Below are 21,298 nucleotides of genomic sequence, written 5' to 3' on the forward strand. Positions count from 1 at the left end.
TGCTCTTTGAGGCTTTGAATATTCATGTGCCAGCCTTTCACCTGCCATTCTTAACTGTGTTCGCTTCATGTATTATTTATATCACCTCCTCATAGTCTTTCCATCAAATATTTCTATTGTTTTGGAACACTTAGAAGAATTTAAAGAGAGTACTGAGTGGAATTCGGGTAAGCTTGACTAGATTTAAGAAAGAAATTCTCTAAACAGGTGGCCTTTGCCTAAATTCTGCTTGTTCCCCTGGATATTGCTTTCATCATTCCGCAACATCCTGTATTCCCTTTGTGTTCTTTAGGTGGCCAGGGCTGAAATGTGTTGCCTTCTGATTCACTATGCCTGTTAGCTGAGTGCTGGAAGTTAGGAAGGACAGATATATTTCTGAACAGGAACCCCATAACTGTAGAGTCCAGAACCCTTGACAGGATTGGGGATTTCAAGTGCAGTTCAGCCAGTGCATATTGGAAGTGCAGAAAAGGCACACTTTGGCCATATTCTGAAGAACCAAGTATAAAAATTAGTATTAGGCCAAAGCCCCACATCCACCAATATGGAATAAATTTCTGGGAGCCAGAAACCAAAAATATTCTAAAATATTTTAATGAATATTACAGCATCCTTATTAAAAAGTGAGAGAGGCTATTAAAATTTGGCATTATGGTGCAGGAGGGGCGATTTCTCAGCTCTGCCAGTTGCTCCTGTGTTTACAGTTCTGCACGTGGACCTTGGTAGGTAGATGTCGACTTTCAGTGTTTAATATCATTAACCTTCTTGTGCTCATAGTTCAGAAGAACCATTTCAGTAATTTTTTCATCCAGGAACTTTATCCCTGGAATTTATAGTGTGGGTAAATCTCAAAAAAATCAATCCATCTCTAGCTACTGAAGATGGTTGGCTGTCTTTAGCAATCAGAAATTTTAAGTTTCAAAACTATGAAGTACTATCTTCTCAATGCCTTCTTTGAAAGTTATTTTGAAGTTTTATTAGTGAGAAAAAATGTATTTTGAATACCTCATTTTTCTCTACAGTTCTCTTTTACTGTCTTTACCTTCCTTTTCAGGATCAAACGTAGTTTATTATGAATTTTGGAATTTTCCATTATGAAATTTTGATGTCAGAGTTGGCATTCTGCTTTTCATTCATGCAATATGGGAAGACTTCTTTTTTAAAATCCTGAATGGAATTAAATAGCTAAAATCTGAAGACATTTCTTTAAGCTCCTTTAATTTATTTTTGATGATGCCGTCTGGTTTGCAGGAAGGTAATCCAGATAGTTTCTCCACATGGAGACTTTGGGTTGATTTTTCCTCAGTGATGGTCATGACCTGTAGGCATGTGTGTTCCCTCCATTCGCTGAGTGCAGTATTGCCATTTCTACTCCTTAGCAAAGTGATTGATATCAAGTCTTATTCCCCGTTGTTTTATAAACATTTAAGGTCTTTGGCCCTAATAAAATATACTGTGGTGCTAGGTGAGGGTCTTGCTTTGTGTGTGGTTCAAGGAAATTTGTTTTCTTTCCCTCCCTCATCAGTCCTTCTCTCTCCTTCTGAGAGATATTCTACAGTTAGGTTGCCTTTTGCTTTCTTTTTATTAAGCTTTGAGTGTTACATTTCTTATTGGGCCATTTTGTGCTCTCTCAGTTTTAGCATTAGGATTTCACTTTTGTTTTTGCTTTTACTGTGGTTATGAGTGCCCTCAGAAAGAAAGAAGTAAAGGAAATACAGCATGTATTTAAGCATAGGTTCTGACTTTATCATCTGTCTTCTTTTTTTTTTTTTTAAGATTTTATTTATTTATGAGAGAAACACACAGAGAGAGAGTGAGAGAGAGGTAGAGACACAGGCAGAGGGAGAAGCAGACTCCATGCAGGGAGCCCGACATGGGACTTGATCCAGGTCTCCAGGATCACACCCCAGGATGAAGGCAGCACTAAACTGCTGAGCTACCTGGGCTGCCCTATCATCTGTCTTCTGAAGGAAATTTAAACAATATTCTATTCTAAAATTTAAAATTTTTCAAAGACTCTCGTTCATTTTTTTCATATCCATGATGGGCTAAATATACTGAGCACTCAGGATGATTATTAATTCAAGCTGAAAAAAGTGCTTGAGGTTTCTGTATTTTTTGAATGAGTATAAGGATCAAGGACTTGGTCATAGCTAAGTCCATAACTAGATTCTTTGTGTATGTATAAGCCCTCAGTGTGTGTATAGACTCTGACTTGAAGTTTTCTTGCATGATCTTCTAGAGGAAATTTAAACATAATTTATTGTTATTTTATAGGCATTATCAAACATTCATTTTTTTTTTACTGACCACTCATTTTTTCCTGGTATGATGTTGATTGTGTATTTTCTAAGCATCTACAATTAAAACTGTTATCAGCTTCCTTAACCCTAAATACTTGAGGAATCTGAGACATAAGTAGTTAATGAGATTTCTAACTTAACTAGTATTAAACTTTAATCATAATAAGGATTTATATACTGAATGATAATATTGTATCGCACTCTAATATTTTCACATTAAATATCTATTTATTAAATATTTGAGAACCTGCTCTATGGTTTTTGATTACAGCAGTGAGCAATGTTAAAAAAAATGTTCAAAGAAGACAATTTTGGTGATACAAACTTTGTTTAACATGTTGTGAAATGGACAGTCTCCTTTTGGAGAACTGCAAAATGGGGCATATGGCAGGAAGCATTTATAGGATAAAGAATAAAGAACAAGGAAGAGGAAAAAATATCTAATTGGTTGGAGCACATAGTCAATCTTGTTCTGGGTAAGGAGACCCAGAGTTGGCTTAGCACTTGGGGATTAGCTGACTGGATGTAGTGCATTTCTGATCAAGCAGAACATTTACAGGAACACAAAAGTTTTGATTTGCTCATGTGGCACCCCCTGTAGGAGTGCTTCCATCTTGGGTTTGGACATTGATTGCAACAGCAATAATGGGATATGGTCTCTACTCCCATGGAACCTACTGCTTAGGAAAGAGTACAGACATTAAACAGTGTATTCACTCTAGATGTAGCCCTAAAGACAAATCTACAGGAAGTTTTGCTAAGGATGTGATGTTTAGAAATGTTTAATGTGAGACTTGATGATTTGGAATTGGAATACCATGTGTGGTATAACAAAAAACATATTTGATCTTTATTCCTGGTTCCTGACACTGAAATTCTAAAATCCTTGGAATTTCTTGAGTGATAGGAGTGTTCATTACTCATAAAGAGCCCCTGTCCAGTGCACATGAGTTTGTGTTACAGAGGTAACTCAGGGTGGGGTTTCTAGATAGCTTCAGAAGGAGGCCTGGTCACTCAAGAGACTGAACACATGATTAGAGGATGAGAACGTTTAGCCCCACCTCCTCTCTCGGGAGGAAGTTAGGCCTAGAAATTGAGTTATAAGAACTCTTGAAAAATAAAATTCTGAGAACTTCCAGATGGTGAATATGTCAATGTGCTAGGAAGGTGGCCCACCTGGAGAAGGCCTGGTGGCTCTGCACACCATCCCTACTCCATACCTTATTACACATCTCTCTTCCATTTAGTTGTTCCTGAGTTATAACCTTTATAATAAAGAAGCTGGCAGTTTTAGGCAGGACCCTTTCCTGAGTTCTGAATCGTTCTAGAGAATTTTCAAACCTGAGCAAGAGATTGTGAGAATCCCTGAATTTGTAGTTAGCTGAGGAGAAGTGCAGATAGTTTGGGGACCCCATTTGCAGCCGGCATTTGACGTCTTATGGGACCAAGCCCTTTACCTATAGGGTCTTTGCTAACTCTGCATAGTGTCAGAATTGAATTATTGGGACACTCATTTGGCATTGGAAAATTGGTGTTGAAAAGATACCACGCTTGGTATCTGAAGACACCGTACACCAGGCAAGAGGAAGTGAAAGAGGACCTAGTGAAAGAATAGCCGGTGTGAGGATGTTGAGATGGGAAGGAGCTTGACTTGTTCTAGAATGTGAAAGAAAGTGTGTCTTAAAGATTGTAAGCAGATGAAAACATGATCAGATTTGAAACTTAATGAAACAAATAGCTCTAATTACAAAGTAGACAATTGATATTATCAGAAGGGAGGGAAAAATGGTTACAGGGAGTCTCATGAAGAAGTGGGTGCAGGACTGCATGCAAGAGAAACCAGAAATGTACTTGGGAGACCAGAGTGGTCAGAGTAGAGATGGATGCATGCACAGTGCACTGAAAGCAGCGCTCTATGTTTTATGAAACTTATAAAATATGCTTGATTCTGAAGAAAGAATTGTTACAGGCAGCAAATCCAGAGATTTTATGGTGAAAGTTAAGATTCTGGGTGATAACAGGAGAAGGCCTGCTGTACATCCAGGTTTATGTGACCTTGGTTAAGTTATTTAGTCCTCTGAATCACAGTTTGTTTTTTTTTTTTTTTCATTTTGAAAAGAAGAACAATAATTATCTTCTTATTTCATAGGGCTTGAAAATGTGTCAGAGCCCTTTATGAATTTGTTGTTGGAGGGTGACACTTTCCATATGTATTGCTTGCCATCATCAAAACTGAAAGCAAGCTAATAAATAAAATAAAAGCTAGTTGGGTTACATTTCTTTTTCAGATATTTCTTCTGTCCTACTTATAATTGAGTCTTCCAAGTAACTATATTAGGAAAAGCCATTCTTAGTTTAGGTGAAATATTTTCCTCAGAAGTTCTTAAACTATATTTCAAGAACAACTGGTTCATAGAGGTGACCCTGATCACTTTGTGTGTGAGGTGTATATCTCAGGGGTAAGAGGAGTGTGTGACAGTATGGGTTCTTGTTTTGTTTTGAGCTGGGGTTGGGGGAAGGAGGTAGGAGACTGATTAGTCAGTGAGGCAGGAGTGGTTGCAGGTTCTAACATGGAAGTACCTGAAGAGAAGTATGTTGACAGTCAGGATCCATAATCAGTCAGCTGCATGTTAGAGGAACCGTAAGTTGAAGACTGCATTCTATAAGACATAAGGCATTTTAGCAGGCCCAGTGGAGTCCGTTCATGCTAAATCAGCTATTCCCCAGAAATAGCAGAACCTGGCTTTCATGTGAGTGCTTCTCCATGCATAACTATCCTAGAACAGTTCAGTTTCTTATTAGGGTAGAGACTTTGTTTTGTTCACTCTGCATCCCCAGAACCTACTCATGTATCTGGTGTATATATAGCCTCTTAATAAAGACTTGTTGAATAAAGGAATTTTTTTAAGGCGTCTTCACAGTATTTATCAAGCTGCTTTCTTGGACTGTATTTGACATGTATAGTTATGGTTCTGTGCATATTCTCTGGAATATATTATGTACCGTGTAGTCCACTGAATCTGGTTGGTTCTCCCTCCTTAATGTCTCTCAGACATGTCCGTACCTCCATTTCTGTTGGTATTTCCCTCATTGAATAACCTCCTTCCACCTGGATTATTATAATTTTTAAACCAATATCCTACCTTCAAATCTTAACACCCTTCAGCCACCCTTCCCATTACTTTCAGCCACCATCTCTAAGGTGGAAATCTACTTTTCTGCTTAAATTCTTAAGTTATTAAATAGTTCCCTTTTTGCCATGAGTTTCTAGTCATGATGTCCTAACACACTAAGGTGTCACAGTCAGTTGGGAGGTGATAGGAATGTCAGAGTATTTGTGTTCTCCTGAAGAGAAGTCCAAAAGGAGATAAAAATTAGTATGGTGCCATTTTTATAAATATTCTTTTAAATGATTTATGAAATCACAAGGATAGAGATGAGAGCAACTAGCATGTCTTTTTTTTTCTGCCTTATATAGCTAGAAGGAACATAGTTCTGAACTAGACCTCACAAGAAAGACAAAGAGTACTTTTCTCTAGAATGTTTTCATTGTGACGGTACTCCTAGTGACTTTTATTTATGCTTTGTGTTTATTGTAAATGATAGTTTTTGTTTTAATAAAAGCTACCAGAGTCTCATTATATTTTTCATAATACATATATATTTTATAGTTTTATTTCTGATCATATGAAGAATAAACCAAAGGACAAGAAAGATCAATATAAAAATGACTTTTTTTCCATCATCCCTACACTTCTGGTAGATTGAAATTGTATTTCTGGGTGGCCCGGGTGGCTCAGCGATTTAGTGCCGCTTTCAGCCCAGGGCCTAATCCTGGAGTCCCGGGATCGAGTCCCGAGTTGGGCTCCCTGCATGGAGCCTGCTTCTCCCTCTGCCTGTGTCTCTGCCTGTGTGTGTGTGTGATGAATAAAACCTTAAAAAAAAAAAAAAGAAATTGTATTTCTGAAAGGAGTGATTGCCACCTTAAATTCATTTGTCTTTGTCATGCATTAAGGTATGTAATGCAGTACAAACAATATGGTGATCATCTTAGAAGTTAGGAAATAGCAAAATCTGAATGCTGTTAATTGGAAGAGAATTATATTAACAGAAAACCAAATAGTATTTTATCTATTTAAAGTAAATTTTCATCATTCTTAGTATTTTTCTTCAAGTAGTTAAATATATACACTGGAATATTGAGTGAGATATTTATACTAAGTCTCCCTAATTTATTTCTCCTATTGTAAGCATTTTATGAAGGCCACTTGCTTTATAATAAATGCTAAAAGGGCATATTAAATGGTACTAGGTGTTAAAATGCAGTTAAGTGAAATATTCTGCTTGAAGTGTCAGAGCATAGATCTCAAAGCTAACAGAGCAGGTGGAAATTAAAGTGATTCTCACAAGCAAAAAAACTACAGAGAAGGTGAGCCCAATTCAACTTAAATCCTTGGCTGAGTGTCACATGTCATAGGCTCAGGGGAGACCTTAGGAAGCCAAGCTAAAAAAGCAGCATTTGGAAACCACAGAGATAAAACAGAGATATAAGCAGCTGAGCACCATGGTTTAGAGTTTGTGGTTTGAATCCGAGCAAGATAACTGCCTAATAGAATACAAATCCGATAGTACTCGGAAAAACATGACGGAGTTCAGTTTCTATAACTGCAGTGTCTGTTTTTCTACAAAAATATTAGAGATGCAATTAGGCAGTAAAATGTGATCCATACTCAAGAAAAGGCAATAAAAAAAAATTTTAAAAAAAGGCAATAAAAGAAACTATTAGGCCAGATTTGAATTTAGAAGACTTCAAAGCAGCTATATTAAATATGTTCAAAGAATTAAAGGAAAGTATGTTGAGAGAATTAAAGGAAAATATAGTATGGATGAATAGCAAAGAGATAATCTCAGCAGAGCAATGGAAACCATACTTAAAACAAGCTTGGAAGTCTTAGAGCTGAAATACACAATTACTGTAAGAAAAAAAAATTGCCAGATGGGCTCAAAAGTAGTTTGGAAATATCAGAAGAAAGGAATAGCAAACTAGGAGACCTAGTAGAAATGACCCTATCCAAAGACCAAGAAGAAAAAGGATTGGAAAAAAATGAGCAAAACTTCAGAGAACTGTGAAGTAGGCCAATATACATGTCATTACAATCATGGCAGGAAAGATAACAAAGAGGCATAAAAATATTTGAAGATATAATGGCCAAAAACATCTCAAATTTAGTGAAAAACATGAAATGATAGATCCAAGAACCTTGCAGAGCCCAAAGAAAGAGGAACACAAAACCATTCCCAGACATATAGTAAAGCTCCTTTATGATAAACATTTGAAAGCCACCAGAGGAAAATTACATATTTGCTTACATTTCAAGGAAAACACTGAAAATATTTGTTGTTAATCATAAAATTTGAATTTTTAAGAAAAAATAAGAATTTTGGAAGGCTTGTATCTACCAATACCTTCCCATATTTTGAAGGACCCTTTTTATAATTTTGATAGTGAAATTAACAAATACGATTTTGAAAAATACTGTGAAATGAAATGTGTCAGCACTTGAAGATTCACATAAGGAAGATCAACATAATTCAGTGAACCAGTGTTTTCCAAATAGCTGATGCATGATGTTATGAGACCACTCACTGGTAAAAGATGGATTTGAAGTGAAAAGTAGACCAATGGATTTTAATGTAACAGTACAGAATGGCTTCAGATTCTACATTGCAGCTACTTGTTCTGAAACTACTCATCAGGGTTTGTTGTATTACCAAAGAAAAGTAACTGCAGTTACCTGAAAAGGCTATTAAACTAATCCTCCCTTTCCCAACACTCTTACCTCAGAGAGACTAGATTTTTTTATATTCTTCACCCAGAACAACACATTGTGAATGCGGAGGAACATTTGGGCATCCAATTGTCTTCTTTTAAACTAGTTAATGAAGGGGCACCTGGGTGGCTTAGTTGGTTAAGCATCCAACTCTTGATTTTAGCCCAGGTCATGTTCTCAGGGTTGTGAGATCGAGCCCTGAGTTGGGCTCTGCACTGGGTGTGGAGCCTGCTTGAGATTCTCTCTCTTTCTCTCTCCCCTGACTCACATACACACACTCTCTCTAAAAAAAGAAAAAACAGGAAAACTAGTTTTTGAAGGAACTTGCAAAAATATAAAAGTGTTCTTTTATTTTGGAGAATTATAGCTGTTTTTCATAAAATATGCCTTTTATGTTAATATGCAGTGAGTTTTATTTTTACTTTAAAAGTAATTTTTAAAATCTTAGTTTTAATTTCTAATACAGTAAATTTCAGTAGACATAATCCCCATTCATAGAAGATCTTTGGAGTCCTTCATAACTTTTTAAATGTAAAGATGCCCTGAGACCCAAAACTTGAGAATTATTTTGAGTCTGCTCTGTCTTCAAATTCCATTGAGAGCACCAGACTGGAAAATTGGAAATATCTTGTAGCCCAGGAGATTAGTGTTTCTGAGTATATGATGACATTCAATTTTTGTTGATATCCTTGATTATTTTCAAGTAGACCATATAGTATGCTGTGGAGGATGCTGCTTAGTGCTTTTGATGGCAACTCCCCCTACCCCCACCTTTGATAGATTTTTTTTCAGACCTGTTATTTTCAGTAGGGAACTTTACCAGAAAAGCAATAGGGGCCTTTTGCAGTGATGACTAATTCTTTTCTTTTCTTCTTCCTCCTTTTGTTATGTTTAGAGGTTATCAAGAAAGAGATGTTGAGAAAGTGTTAGAGGGCCTCTATTGTGGCCTGCACAGTCACTTGCTATGCTATTCTGAGTTGTTATTCACTTCCTGGGAAAGAACATTAAACATTTGAAAACAGAATCATTGACGTTTGTCTTATATGGTGTGAAGAGGAATTATAAAGATGGTAACTGAGAGAAACTTATCCAGATTTTTTTTTTTTTTGTCCTACTTATAATCTGTTAAATGCGTGTGGCAATGCTTGTTTGGTTTTGTAACCTAGTAGATAAGAACCACAATGTGCCAGAAATAAATTTTCTATAAGGGATGGTCATTACATAAATGTGTAGTAAGTTTATTTTAACATTACATTACTTTGTTCTTTGACAAAAATAAACCACTATAAAATAAAAGCAAAAATAGCCCACCTACTTACCTACTTGCATGAAACTGAATTATTCCCAGCTCCTTTGATGTGTTACTGCTTCTCCCGTCTCTTAGTGTTCCTCTTATTTTCCAGTGTTCTTACTGACTTCATACTTATACTTGAATTTAGAACAGTCCTTATTATTAATGAGCTTGTATTGGTCTGATTGTTAATTTTATCACTTAGATTAGTCATAAAAGTCATAAAAGTCATCAGACCAAAAAGAGAGTTTCTGTACCCTGTCTTCAGGCCTTTTATATTTTCATATAATACTTTTGAGAGTTTAAAATTCACATGTGTTTGAACAGGAGCACAAAAACAACTTTATTTTATACTTTATTTCTTTGACTGTTGAGTTACGTGGAAGTCGTAAAACTGACCATTTCCCCATGTTGTGTTTAAGGACTTAATGATGATTTACTTTCTGAACCGTATTTTCATTATATTTTCGAAATGACACAGGTTTCCTTTATCTTTGCAAATGATTATGATTCTGAAAGTCACAGAGACTTTCACCAGAAGAGAAAGCTTCCAATTTGAGGATATCAATTAGAGAAGTATTTATTTGAGTCTAGAAATAAAACTTGATTATTCATCAGCTGTTTCCTTATACCACAATTCCCTTTGTGTTTTCTTTAGCTCAATGATGAAGAGGAAGCCTTTCTGGATTGGAGTGAAGATGATGATGATGATGGCTTTGATCCAAGCACACTTCCAGATCCAGATAAGCACAGAAGCTCTGAGGAATCAGATAGTGAAGACCTGGAAAATAAAATAAGGTATGTTTTTACTTTTGGTAGGATTGTATATGGATCTTCTCCTCTGAGTCCAAAGGATGTGTAGAGACAAATATCTTGTACTCTTCCAATCATTTAGGAGGCTCTCTTATTGTTTCTGTTATCACTGTTAGTTGTGAGAGTTATAATAAGAATTGGTTTTTTTCCCCTCTATTTTTCTTGTCTTTCTCCTTCTGAATCCTTTATGCTTAAGTATTTGATGCAGTAGGGTATATTTCATGCAAACAGAATTTTATTTTGATTCACTGTCAAAGGACTCTGTTGAGACTATTGTTAAAAATTTTCTCTGAATTTTGTGCTTGCTTCGTCAGCACATATACTAAAATTGGAATGATACAGAGAAGATTAGCATGGCCCCTGCGCAAGGATGACATGCAAAAATTTTCTCTGGATTTTAAAAAAGGGCAGTTGTACTTTCACATTCTTTGATATAAAACTAAGTAACAACTACATAAAATAATGGGAAACTTAAACAGCCCTTGGAAGAGTCTCTTAATTTAAAATTTGTTCATTTGTAATGTGAACTTATTTGTGACCATGCCAAAAACAGATAAAATGCATTGAATTGCATAATAGTATGATTTGCTCAGCATTTGTTTCCAGAGTACTGTATTGGATTACATTGGGATTGTATTGATTTAAAAAGTTGAGGTCACTGAACTTCATGCACATTCTAAACCAATGAGCCTCTTCGGACAGAAGGGAGGTACTAATAACAGATGAAGGTAATATGATTGAAGGAAAGAGGAAGCTTGTTGGAAGCCCTAACTACTAGCTCAGGGATTTGGGAGTTGGAGAGATAGGCCACAAAGAGCTATAATCTGATTTTAAGTAAGAACATTATGAAGAAAAAAATCTCAAAAAGATTATCCCCTAAGAGTAAATGTTAAAGGAGGGATCATTTCAGTTACCCTTCATTGTGATCTTGTGCTCATTTAAACATAGAATTATTTTCTAATACTGAAATGACATCCATAATACTGTCTTCCTAAGTGAGGCCAGAAACTTGAGACATTTGCTATTGGACAACTAGGTAGCAGACAATGGTTTTTTAGTATTTCTAGGGGACACAATAGCAAACCAGATAGTGAGCATACTGGCACCACAGGTGAAAATAATTTGATCATGATTTAGAAAAATATGTGCTGTAAGGGTTAAATAATTTAGGTTCAGAGCATATTCCTAATCTTTAGAAATTGATCTTTAAGGGAAAATATGCACACTTTCCTTCAGAAAGTTCTTTGGTGAACGTGTTGAAACCTTGATGAACTAGTAGTTCATGAAGTGTTTAAGTTTGCTTCCCTTTATGTTCTAAAATAAATGTCCCCTTTTCAGAGATGGCTTATGGGATCTCCATTTTGATAGATGTGATCTAACTCAACACGTATGACTTTATGTCATTAACTTTGTTTAAAAGACCAAATTCGATTGAGTAAAATTTAAAAGTTTTAATGGATTTATTTGACAATTCATGAAATCAGACAGCATCCCATCTAACAGAAATGAAGGTGCTCTGAAGAATTCTACCAAATGAAAGGCTTTTATAGGTAGAGGAGAGCAGGAAAAGGAAATCATGGCAGGAGAGATGACAAAGAGGCATAAAAATATTTTTTAGCCATATTTTGTGTATCTAATATACCTTTAGGACAGAGAACCTACCTTTGAAGTCACTGGCCAGTTGTCAGCATTCCTTTTGCATCTGATTTATTATAAGAATTTTTTTCCTAACATTTCTTATAGCTTCTGGGTCATCCTTAATCTGTGTGCAGCAGACACTTCATTTCATTCTTCTCGCATTTCTTACCCTCATAGTGACATTTCCCTGCTACCACCTCTAATAGTGTCACGTGCTTCATTCTCTTAACTAGCTTATAAATGCTTCAGAGCTAGAAACTGTCTTTTTTATCAATATATCCAGCTCTGTCTCCACTCCTATGTCCACTGTTAATGTCACAGGCACAGAGAAGGCCCTGAAATATTTAAATTGATAGATTAATTGATGGAGGAGATTTATAGAGTAAAAAAAGAGAAGTATATTTATAAGCAACTATATAATTGTCCCTCATAGCTTACATGATATAAGAGATGATAGCTTAGATGGTTGGAGAACTGAAGAAGCCAAGTTCAGATAATGTAATGGCAAGGAACTAGAAGGCTAGAGTACCTTGAGATGTCAAAGCATCTTATCATAAAGGTTCAGATGGAAAATAATTAAGCATTACCTGGAAATTAAAATGGTTTTAATTTCAGGCACAGCTAGTAAATTTGCATTAACAGAAATTGAAAAGAATTAGTAACCTGTCTTAGCCTGAAGAAAAATTGTCTTTTGTTGAAGAAAGTATCAACAAAGGTTTATTCCCTTTAGCACACGTGAGGACTTTCTAGCAGTTTTGTTTTTGTTTATGACAACAGATTGTCCTAGTCTAACACTCTCTTCTTAGAGATAAAGAAACCAAAGTTTCAAGGGGTAGAATATTTTGTGATCACAGTGCTAAGGGGTGGATCAGCATAATGTGCGTAAACCACATTGATTCTGTAGTTCTAATACTCCAATGACGTTATAGAGAATTACTCTGGCATTAAGAAGGGTAGCTCAGGGACACTCTCTGAAGACTGTTTTAATGTCATTTGGGTAAAGACTTGATCCATGAGCTAACTATAAGATAGATTTGACTAGATCATGGTTTCCTGACTTCAACATTACTTACATTCTGGTACAGATCATTCTTTGTTTGGGTGGGTTGGAAATGATTGCAGACTGTTGAGCACCATCCCTGGCCTCTACCATAGTGCTTCCCCAGTTGGGGCAACCAGAAATACCTTTAGACATTGCCACATATCCCTCAAGCGCAAAATCTCCCACTGGACTAGACCCAGGATGACAGGCCCATATTACTGGTGATTGATTTCCCCATCCCTCATCCAGTATATACTTTGTGTATATTCCTTTCCATTCAGCTTAAGCAGTCCTTCTCAATACAGCCTGAATCAGTCAGTTGGGATTCCTACCGAAGGTAAGACCTATGTGCCGTTCCCGAACTAAGGTAGGATATGGGATAGTTACAGGAAGTAGCCCACATGTGAAGTTCCTATGTTTCCCCTACTTCCATTTTTTCTCCCTTTCCCTTTCTCCGTGAAAATGAATAAAGTATAAACTAAAGCCAAAATTGTTTTTAGAGAAGTAAAAGTATTCACAAGTCAGTCCATATACACTAAATTTTGATAGTAGTAATTGCTGTGTTGGTACTGCTATTTATATTACTAGCACCAGTACAGTTTTACTGCATTGTTCCAGTTTGGCTACATCTTTTTTTTCATGCCTCCCATAAATAAGAGTAGGTGCTAGGATTTTGTGGCATCAGCTTTAGAGGGCTCTCCTGGCACACTCACGTTTGCTGCACTGTTTCTAACCTCAGCTGAGTAATTGCGGCAGCAGTGAGTGTTTTGGCCTCTTGGTCATCTTTGCTCTCTCAGTGGGTTATTCCCTGCTTATTAACTTCACATTTTCTGATATGAGTTACTTTTATGAGACCAGATAACACCAATTAGAAAATGGCTTAGTCCCAAAGTAAGTAGCATGAGCCAGTTTCTTTGAAAGTTTCCTTTGGGTATTTCATTGTCCTTTACCTCAGTGACACCCCTAAATATTCAGCATGAGTAACACTTTTGTCTCTCTGCATGGTGAGACACTTAGTAAGAAGTAGGCAAAGGAGAGCCAGATGTAGTGGAGAATGGCAGAATCTGAGGTGGATCATTCTTCCTCAGGGAGGTGTGCTTAGGGTTTAAAGAGTATACCTCCCTCAGCACAGTGCAGTAGAGTCTACACTATCCTTAACCCTCTGTAGAATTCTCAGAATTGTCATCTCTAACACTGATTCCAGAGGGATTCTCTTGTGCAAGATTCAGCTCCTTTAGGTTCACACGACAAAAAGAGATCTCTTGTTTAAATATGGCCCCAGAGACAATGAAAATAATGTGACCTTGAGTTCCCTTGAAGGAACCTTAAGAATGTTCTCTTAAAAAAAAAAAAAAAAAGAATGTTCTCTTTAATAGCTTGTTGATTCCCAGAAAGAGAACAGTGAAATAGGAACAGTAGTGTCCCCATAGTACAGAAGGATGTCTACTGGTTTGTCAGCAGCAGATGCCCAAGTTCCATCAGAGGCTCTGAGCTTTTGTGTGCTATTTTTGAAAACAGAGAAGGGAGAGCTTGCTTTGATGCCTTGTGGCTTCTTTCCTTATTTTCCATCCTCCTTACACATTGGCCCAGGTTGTGTTTTACTCTGTAGCTTTCCCGTCTGCTTCCTCCTAACTGTGGAATTAGCATGGGTTAGAATTACTACAGAATGTTAGTATTTGTTGTTATTGTTGTTGTTACTGAAACAATTTGATAGGAAACCTAGATCTTTGCTGCAGTGGACTTGGTGACATTGTGGGAGTCATTGTTCGTTAGGAACTGCACAGAACTGCGTTCTTGCTTCTAGTAACTTGTGATACAGACTTAAATACTTTCTTCAGAGGAAGAAAGACCTCAGATATTAGAACTGTCTTTGTGCTATTAAGTGATTTTTTTTTATTTCTTTATCTCCCCAACAGGCTATATAATGTATTTATATGCTTGTATGATAAAAATATTTGGTGTTCTTCTCTATATGTGGTGCCAAGAACTGGAGTAAGAATCTTCTATATTATTTAAATCATGTTCCACTTATTTAAGAGTTAAAAATACCTACTTATCTGTTAGTCTCCAGCTTGCTGTAATATTTCTTCCGTCTATCCATTCAACTACGAATATTTTAGTAAGCTATCAGGTGCCAGGTGATAGTGCAGGTACAGAGGATGAAACATAAAGAAAAATATCTTTCCTGCTGTCACAGTTTGTGGTTTAGCAGAGATTACAGACAGCTGAGCCTGCACCTACAAAACAATATGATGGATACAGGCTGTGATCTGTGCCCTGGGAGAGGCAGTAGGGAGCAGGGCAGAGAGGGAATGAGCTGAGCACAGAGAGCAAGTGAAGAATCTAACCTGGGCATGGTGAATCTGGAAGAGCTACCTGAAAGGAGTAACATCTAAGCTAAACCTGAATGAAGTTTTAAATCTTACCTGAGTGGGGAGAAGGTAGGTTGCGCTTCTAAACAGTGTGGCCTTTGAAATGAAACAAAAGTATCTTTAACCATATTCCAATTAAACTCTTTCACTAAGATTGTTCCTTTCAGCTGCGCCTCAGAAGCTGAGAGATTTGGTTTTGAGCATGTAATATAAGATTAATTTTTGTATATCTAGAAGCATTCATCATGTTTGGTTTATGGCCATCTTCATGTGAATTGCTAATGAGGAAAATTTGCAAAGTGTTGAATATGATGAAAAGCAGCTGGGTGTTCAAGATATTCATTATCCAGTCAAATTAAGTTTTTAATATTTATAATCCTAACCTTTTTCAAACAGAAAAAGGAAAGAGAAAGAAGGTTGTGGTTAGACTTTTACTGCCTGATAATATCTCACTGTTTATTTCACAGACCATAGTCTCTAACCACGGCAGGTTGCTTTATAAAAATCCTTAAATTGGTGGCGTGTTTGGTCAATCATTTTAGGTGGCATAAGACCCATTACATCTATAATTTGTACTGAGATTATTGGCATAATTTAGACATGGTAACTTCTATATGGATTGATGCCTTTTCCTGCACAGCGTAAACTGTTCAACATTTAATATCAGGAGCTGTTCTTTTTGGCTTATGTGACACAGCTCTGTGTCAAAAGACTGATGAAGGACTTTTGTTTATCTTTTTTCATTTGTTTGAGGTTTTTGTTTTATTTTTCAACCATGTTCCACGTTGGCTTTCTGTGTCTACATAAACTTATGTTTAAGAGTTCTCCCCTAGGTGAAGGAGGTGACCCATGTTTATCTGTGTGATGCCTCCTTCTGTTGTTCTGTGACATTTCTTCACTAAATCTTGCTTCCCAACTTCTCTTCCAAGACTTATCAGTCAGCTTTGTAATGTGTGGAAGGCTTTCCACCTGCAGCAGAAATGTGTATGACTCAGAGACGAATTTCTGAGGAAGGAAAATGCCCAGAAAGTGTTTTCAGTTCTTTGTGTTTTCAGTTGGGGCCAGTTATGGCACATTATTGTTTTTATGTGAATTTTAGTGGAATTGTTGGTGCTGAATCTAGGAGGTGATTATTTTTTAAGGGGATTTTTTTTTTTCCTCACTCAGAGTCTAGGTAATTGTGAAAAGAAAAATACTACTGACTACACTTTCCATTTAGTTGAATCCCTATTCGTTGGTGGATCTAGTTGTGAGTGGCAGATAGGGAAAGAAGTCAGCTCAGCTTAATGATATATTGACTTTATTGTGTGCCTGTCATTCCTTCCTTTCACTCTTTTTAACTTCAGGAGATTTATCCCTGATTCTAATATGCCTAGCAGCTTCCAAGGGAAAAAATCTCCATCATCTCTTGTTATTTGTGAAATAAAAAGTTCATGAACTATCACATTTCATTGGGCTTTGATCAGAATTTCATGTAAATTATAGTTGACAAGGAGTTAATTTTATTTGACTTTCTTTCAATTGTGTTCATTTTCTCTTTCTCCCCTTTGCCATTGTCCTTATAACACAACACAACACAACACAACACAACACAACACAACACAACAAAAAGAATATCCTGTGTGGTATATAGCATGAATGGAGAAATTTACAAGGCAGATTGTTGGGTTGGGTGTGGGAAAAAGCAGTACTAGTCTTGGGATTCATAGGGGAAAGGAGGCTACCCATTGAGGAAGGAAGGTGTTGTTTTCTGAGGTGAGGGTTAGGATGAGGAAGACATATTTGGGAAATTCTCAGCTAGACCTTACTTGTGGTCCTAGTTTTTGCCCTGTGCTTTCTGTTTCTTTGTCGTTTAGCGACCCACTGAATAAATGGGACTTGATGACAGGAGTTTGTCCTGTTTCAGAAGTGCTAGGGTCTCTAGGAAGATGGATGAATGACTTGGATGCCAAGAAGCCAAGAAAAACCATGTAATGTAGCAAGGGTAATGAACCAACTAGTAGGGTTCTCTTGGCTGCTACCCAGAGTCTGGTGCATGGCAACTTTGTTTTCACTGAAAAGACTGTTGAGAACTTCACTTTCTTAGGATGATCCTTTTCTTAACTTCACATGACTTCATGTAGAATGGATTCATAACTAATGATAGCATTCCATTATTTATACACTGTAATTTCCTTATCTACTCCCCTTTTAGAGTTCTAGGTTGTACCCATGCTCAAGATTTTCATTTTTGTTGTTTTGTTTACTTTTGCTTTTGCCATTGTATTTTTTAATTGAAGTAAAATTAGTATTTAATTCAGCTGTACAACATTGTTATTTGACATTTATATGGGATACAAAATAGTGATAACCAAAAGTCTAGTTACTATCTATCAACATACAGTTTGACCCCCTTTACCCATTTCACCTAACCCCCAACTCCCTTCTGATAACCATCAATCCATTCTCTGTATCGATGAGCTTGTGGTGGTGGTGGTGGTTTTTGTTTTTGTTTTTTTCCCAAATTCCACCTATGAGTGAAATCATACAGTACTTGTCTTTCTCTGTGTGGTTTATTAGCATAATACCCTCAGGGTACATCCATATTGTCCAAATAGCAAGATTTTATTCTTATGGCTGTTATTTATACAACATATTTATTTATCTGTTGATAGATATTTATGTTTTTTTTTTTCTATATCTTAGTTATTGTGAATAATGCTGCAGTGAACCTATGGGAATGCACATATCTTTTTGAATTGGTGTTTTCATTTTTTTTTTGGATAAATATCCAGAAGTGAAAAACCTGGATCACATGGTAGATCTATTTTTAATTTTTGAAGGATCTCTGTACTGTTTTCCATAGTGGCTGTACCAGTTTATATTTCCATCAACAAAGCATGACGGTTCCCTTTTCTCCACATCCCACTTGCTATTTCTTGTCCTTTTGATAATAGCCATACTAACAGATATAAGGTGATATCTCATTATAATTTGGAATTGCATGATTAGTAATGTTGAACATCATTTCATGTGTCTGTCGGCCATCTGTATGTCTTTGGAAAAAAATATCTATTCAGATCTTCTGCCTTTTTAAAAAAATTATTGTTTAGTTATATACATTCTTTATCTAGTTTGGATATTTACCCCTTATGGGATATGATTTACAAATATCTTTCTGATTCAGTAGGTTGCCTTTTCATTTTGATGATGATTTTCCTTGCTGTACAGAACCATTTCAGTTTGATGTAGTACCGTTTGTTTATTTTTGCTTTTGTTTCCCTTGCCTTTGGAGTCAGATCTACAAACACATCATTGAGATTGATATCATGGAGCTTACTGCTGCTGTTAAGTTTTTCTCTAGAAATTTTATGGTTTCAAGTCTTCTATTCATATCTTTAATTCATTTTGAGTTAATTTTTGTGTATGGTGTAAGATAGCAGTCTAGTTTTATTCTTTTGCTTGTGGCTGACCAGTTCTCTGAGCACCATTTATTGGAGATACTGTCCTTTCTCCACTGTATGTTCTTGGCTCCTTTGTCCCAAATTATCTCTGTGTATGTGGGTTTACTTACGGCCCCTTAGATTTGTTCCATTGACCCATGTGTATGTTTTTGTGCCCATACTATACTGTTTTGATTACTATAGTTCTTAGTGTATAGTTCTAGTGTAGTTGGAATTAGGGAGCATGGTACCTCTAGCTTTGTTCTTCTTCCTCAAGATTGCTTTGGCTCTTCGGGATCCTTTGTGGTTTCTTACAAATTTTAGGATTATTTGTTCTAATTCTGTGAAAAATGCAATTGGAATTTTGATAGGGATTGTGTTGAATCTATAGATTCCTTTGGTTATATGGACATTTTAAAAATAATAATTCGTCCATCCGTGAGCATGGAATATCTTTCCATTTATTTGTGTCTTCAGATTCTTTTCACCAAGGTCTTGCACTTTTTAGTATACAAGCCTTTCACCTCCTTGGTTAAAAATTTTTCCTACATATTTTATTCTTTTTGATGCAATTGTAGGTGAAATTGCTTTTTTAATTTATTTCTCTAAGTTCATCATTAGTATATAGAAATGCCACAGATTTTTGCATATTGATTTTTGCATCCTATAACTTTCCTGAATGTATTTATTAGTTCTAACAATTTCTTAATGAAGACTTTAGGGTTTTCTATAGTATCATGTCATCTTCAAATAGCAGTGGTTTGTTTTCCTTTTTCCTTTTCAATTCTACTTCTGACTTTTATTTATTTTTGCCTAATTGCTGTGCTTAGGACTTCTAGTGCTATATTGACTAAAAGTGATGAGAGTGGGCATTGTTGTCTTGTTCCTAACCTTAAAAGCTTTCAGTTTTTCGATGTTAGCTGTGGGTTTGTCAGTATGCCCTTTATTATGTTAAGGTACATTCCCTCTATACCCACTTAGTTGAGAGTTTCTATCATAAATGGAAGCTGAATTTTGTCAGATGCTTTTTATGCATCTGTTGAGATGATCATATGATTTTTATACTTCATGTGCTGTATCATGTTGATAGAGTTGCAGATATTGAATAAATCTTGTAGCCCTGAAATAAGTCTTACTTGATCGTGGTGTGTGATTTCTTTTTAATGTATTGCTGAATTTGGTTTGCTAATATTTTGTTGCAGATTTTTGCATCTATGTTTATCAAGGATATTGGCCTGTAATTTTTTTTTTTTTTTTTTTTTTTTTTTTTTGTGGTGTCTTTGCTTTTGGTATCAGGGTAATGCTGGCCTTGTAAAATAAGTTTGGAAGTTTCAGTTTTTGATAAAAATTTGAGAAAGATAGGCATTAAATATTTAAATGTTTGATAGAATTCACCAGTGAAACCATTTGGTCTTGGGCTTTTGTTTCTGGAGAGGTTTTGATTAAGGATTCAATTTTCTTTTTTTTTTTTTTTTTTTTTTTTAAGATTTATTTATTTATTTTATGATAGACATAGTGAGAGAGAGAGAGAGAGGCAGAGACACAGGAGGAGGGAGAATCAGGCTCCATGCACCGGGAGCTTGACGTGGGACCCGATCCCAGGACTCCAGGATCGCGCCCTGGGCCAAAGGCAGGTGCCAAACCGCTGAGCCACCCAGGGATCCCCAAGGATTCAATTTTCTTACTAGAAATTTGGTCAGTTCATATTTTCTTTATCTTCATGATTCATTCATTGAAGATTGTGTATTTCTAGGAATTTATCCATTATTTCTGGATTGTCTAATTTGGTGGCATATAATTGTTTGTAGTGGTTTCTTATGGTCCTTTGTATTTCTTTGGTTTCAGTTGTTATCTTTTATTTCTGATTTTATTTTTTGAGGCTTCTCTCTTTTCTTCTTGATGAGCCTGGCTAAAGGTTCATCAATTTTGTTTTTTACAGTGAACTAGCTCTTAGTTTCACTGATCATTTCTATTGTTTAGTCTTTATTTCATTTATTTCTGGTATGATCTTTATTACTTCCTTTCTTCTCCCAACTTTAAGTTTTATTTGTTGTTCTTTTTCTAGTTGCTTTTAGGTGTGAAGTTAGATTGTTTACTTGGGATTTTTCTTGGTTCTTGAGGTCTTGAGGCCTGTATAGCTATGAATTCCTTATCAGAACCACTTTTGCTGCATCCCGTGTATTTTGGTATATCATATTTCTGTTTACATTTGTCTTTAGGTAATATTTTGTTTCTCCTTTGATTTTTTTCAACGATTTTTTTGTTGTTTAGTAGCAAGTTGTTTAACTGCTATGTTTTTGTGGTTTTGCCACAAAACCAGTTGTGGCAGCAGTTGTTTAACTGCTGTAGTTTTGTGGTTTTCTTCTTTATACCATTGTGATTGGAATTTTCTTCTTTATACCCTTGTGATTGGAATTGGATTTCAATTTTTGAATTTGAGACTTGTTTCATGGTTTAACAAGTGAGCTTTCCTGAACAATGTTTCATATGTACTTTACATTTAAAGTCATTAATTTTCAATAGGTACATGTACATGTGGCCATTTTGTTTATTAACTTCAGGTTGTTTTTGTAGTTCCTTGTTCCT

At 36.0% G+C, this 21,298-nt stretch overlaps 1 protein-coding gene and 1 non-coding gene across 4 annotated transcripts in view; both read left to right on the forward strand.

Moving 5' to 3' along the window:
- Positions 1-21,298, forward strand: part of DDX10 (DEAD-box helicase 10) — a 253,164-nt gene that overhangs the window by 208,308 nt on the left and 23,558 nt on the right. For all 3 annotated transcript variants that reach the window (XM_077893366.1, XM_077893365.1, XM_077893368.1), the window contains one exon: positions 10,084-10,223. In XM_077893366.1, coding sequence (XP_077749492.1) covers positions 10,084-10,222 — 139 coding nt within the window. In that variant the 3' untranslated portion in view covers position 10,223. The remainder of the gene's footprint in view (positions 1-10,083; positions 10,224-21,298) is intronic.
- Positions 10,537-10,638, forward strand: LOC144311667 (U6 spliceosomal RNA). The gene has a single exon (XR_013377251.1). It is a non-coding gene; the product is annotated as a U6 spliceosomal RNA (small nuclear RNA).

The sequence above is a fragment of the Canis aureus genome, chromosome 3, assembly GCF_053574225.1.
Source record: "Canis aureus isolate CA01 chromosome 3, VMU_Caureus_v.1.0, whole genome shotgun sequence".
In the NCBI taxonomy this organism is placed as follows: Eukaryota; Metazoa; Chordata; class Mammalia; order Carnivora; family Canidae; genus Canis; species Canis aureus.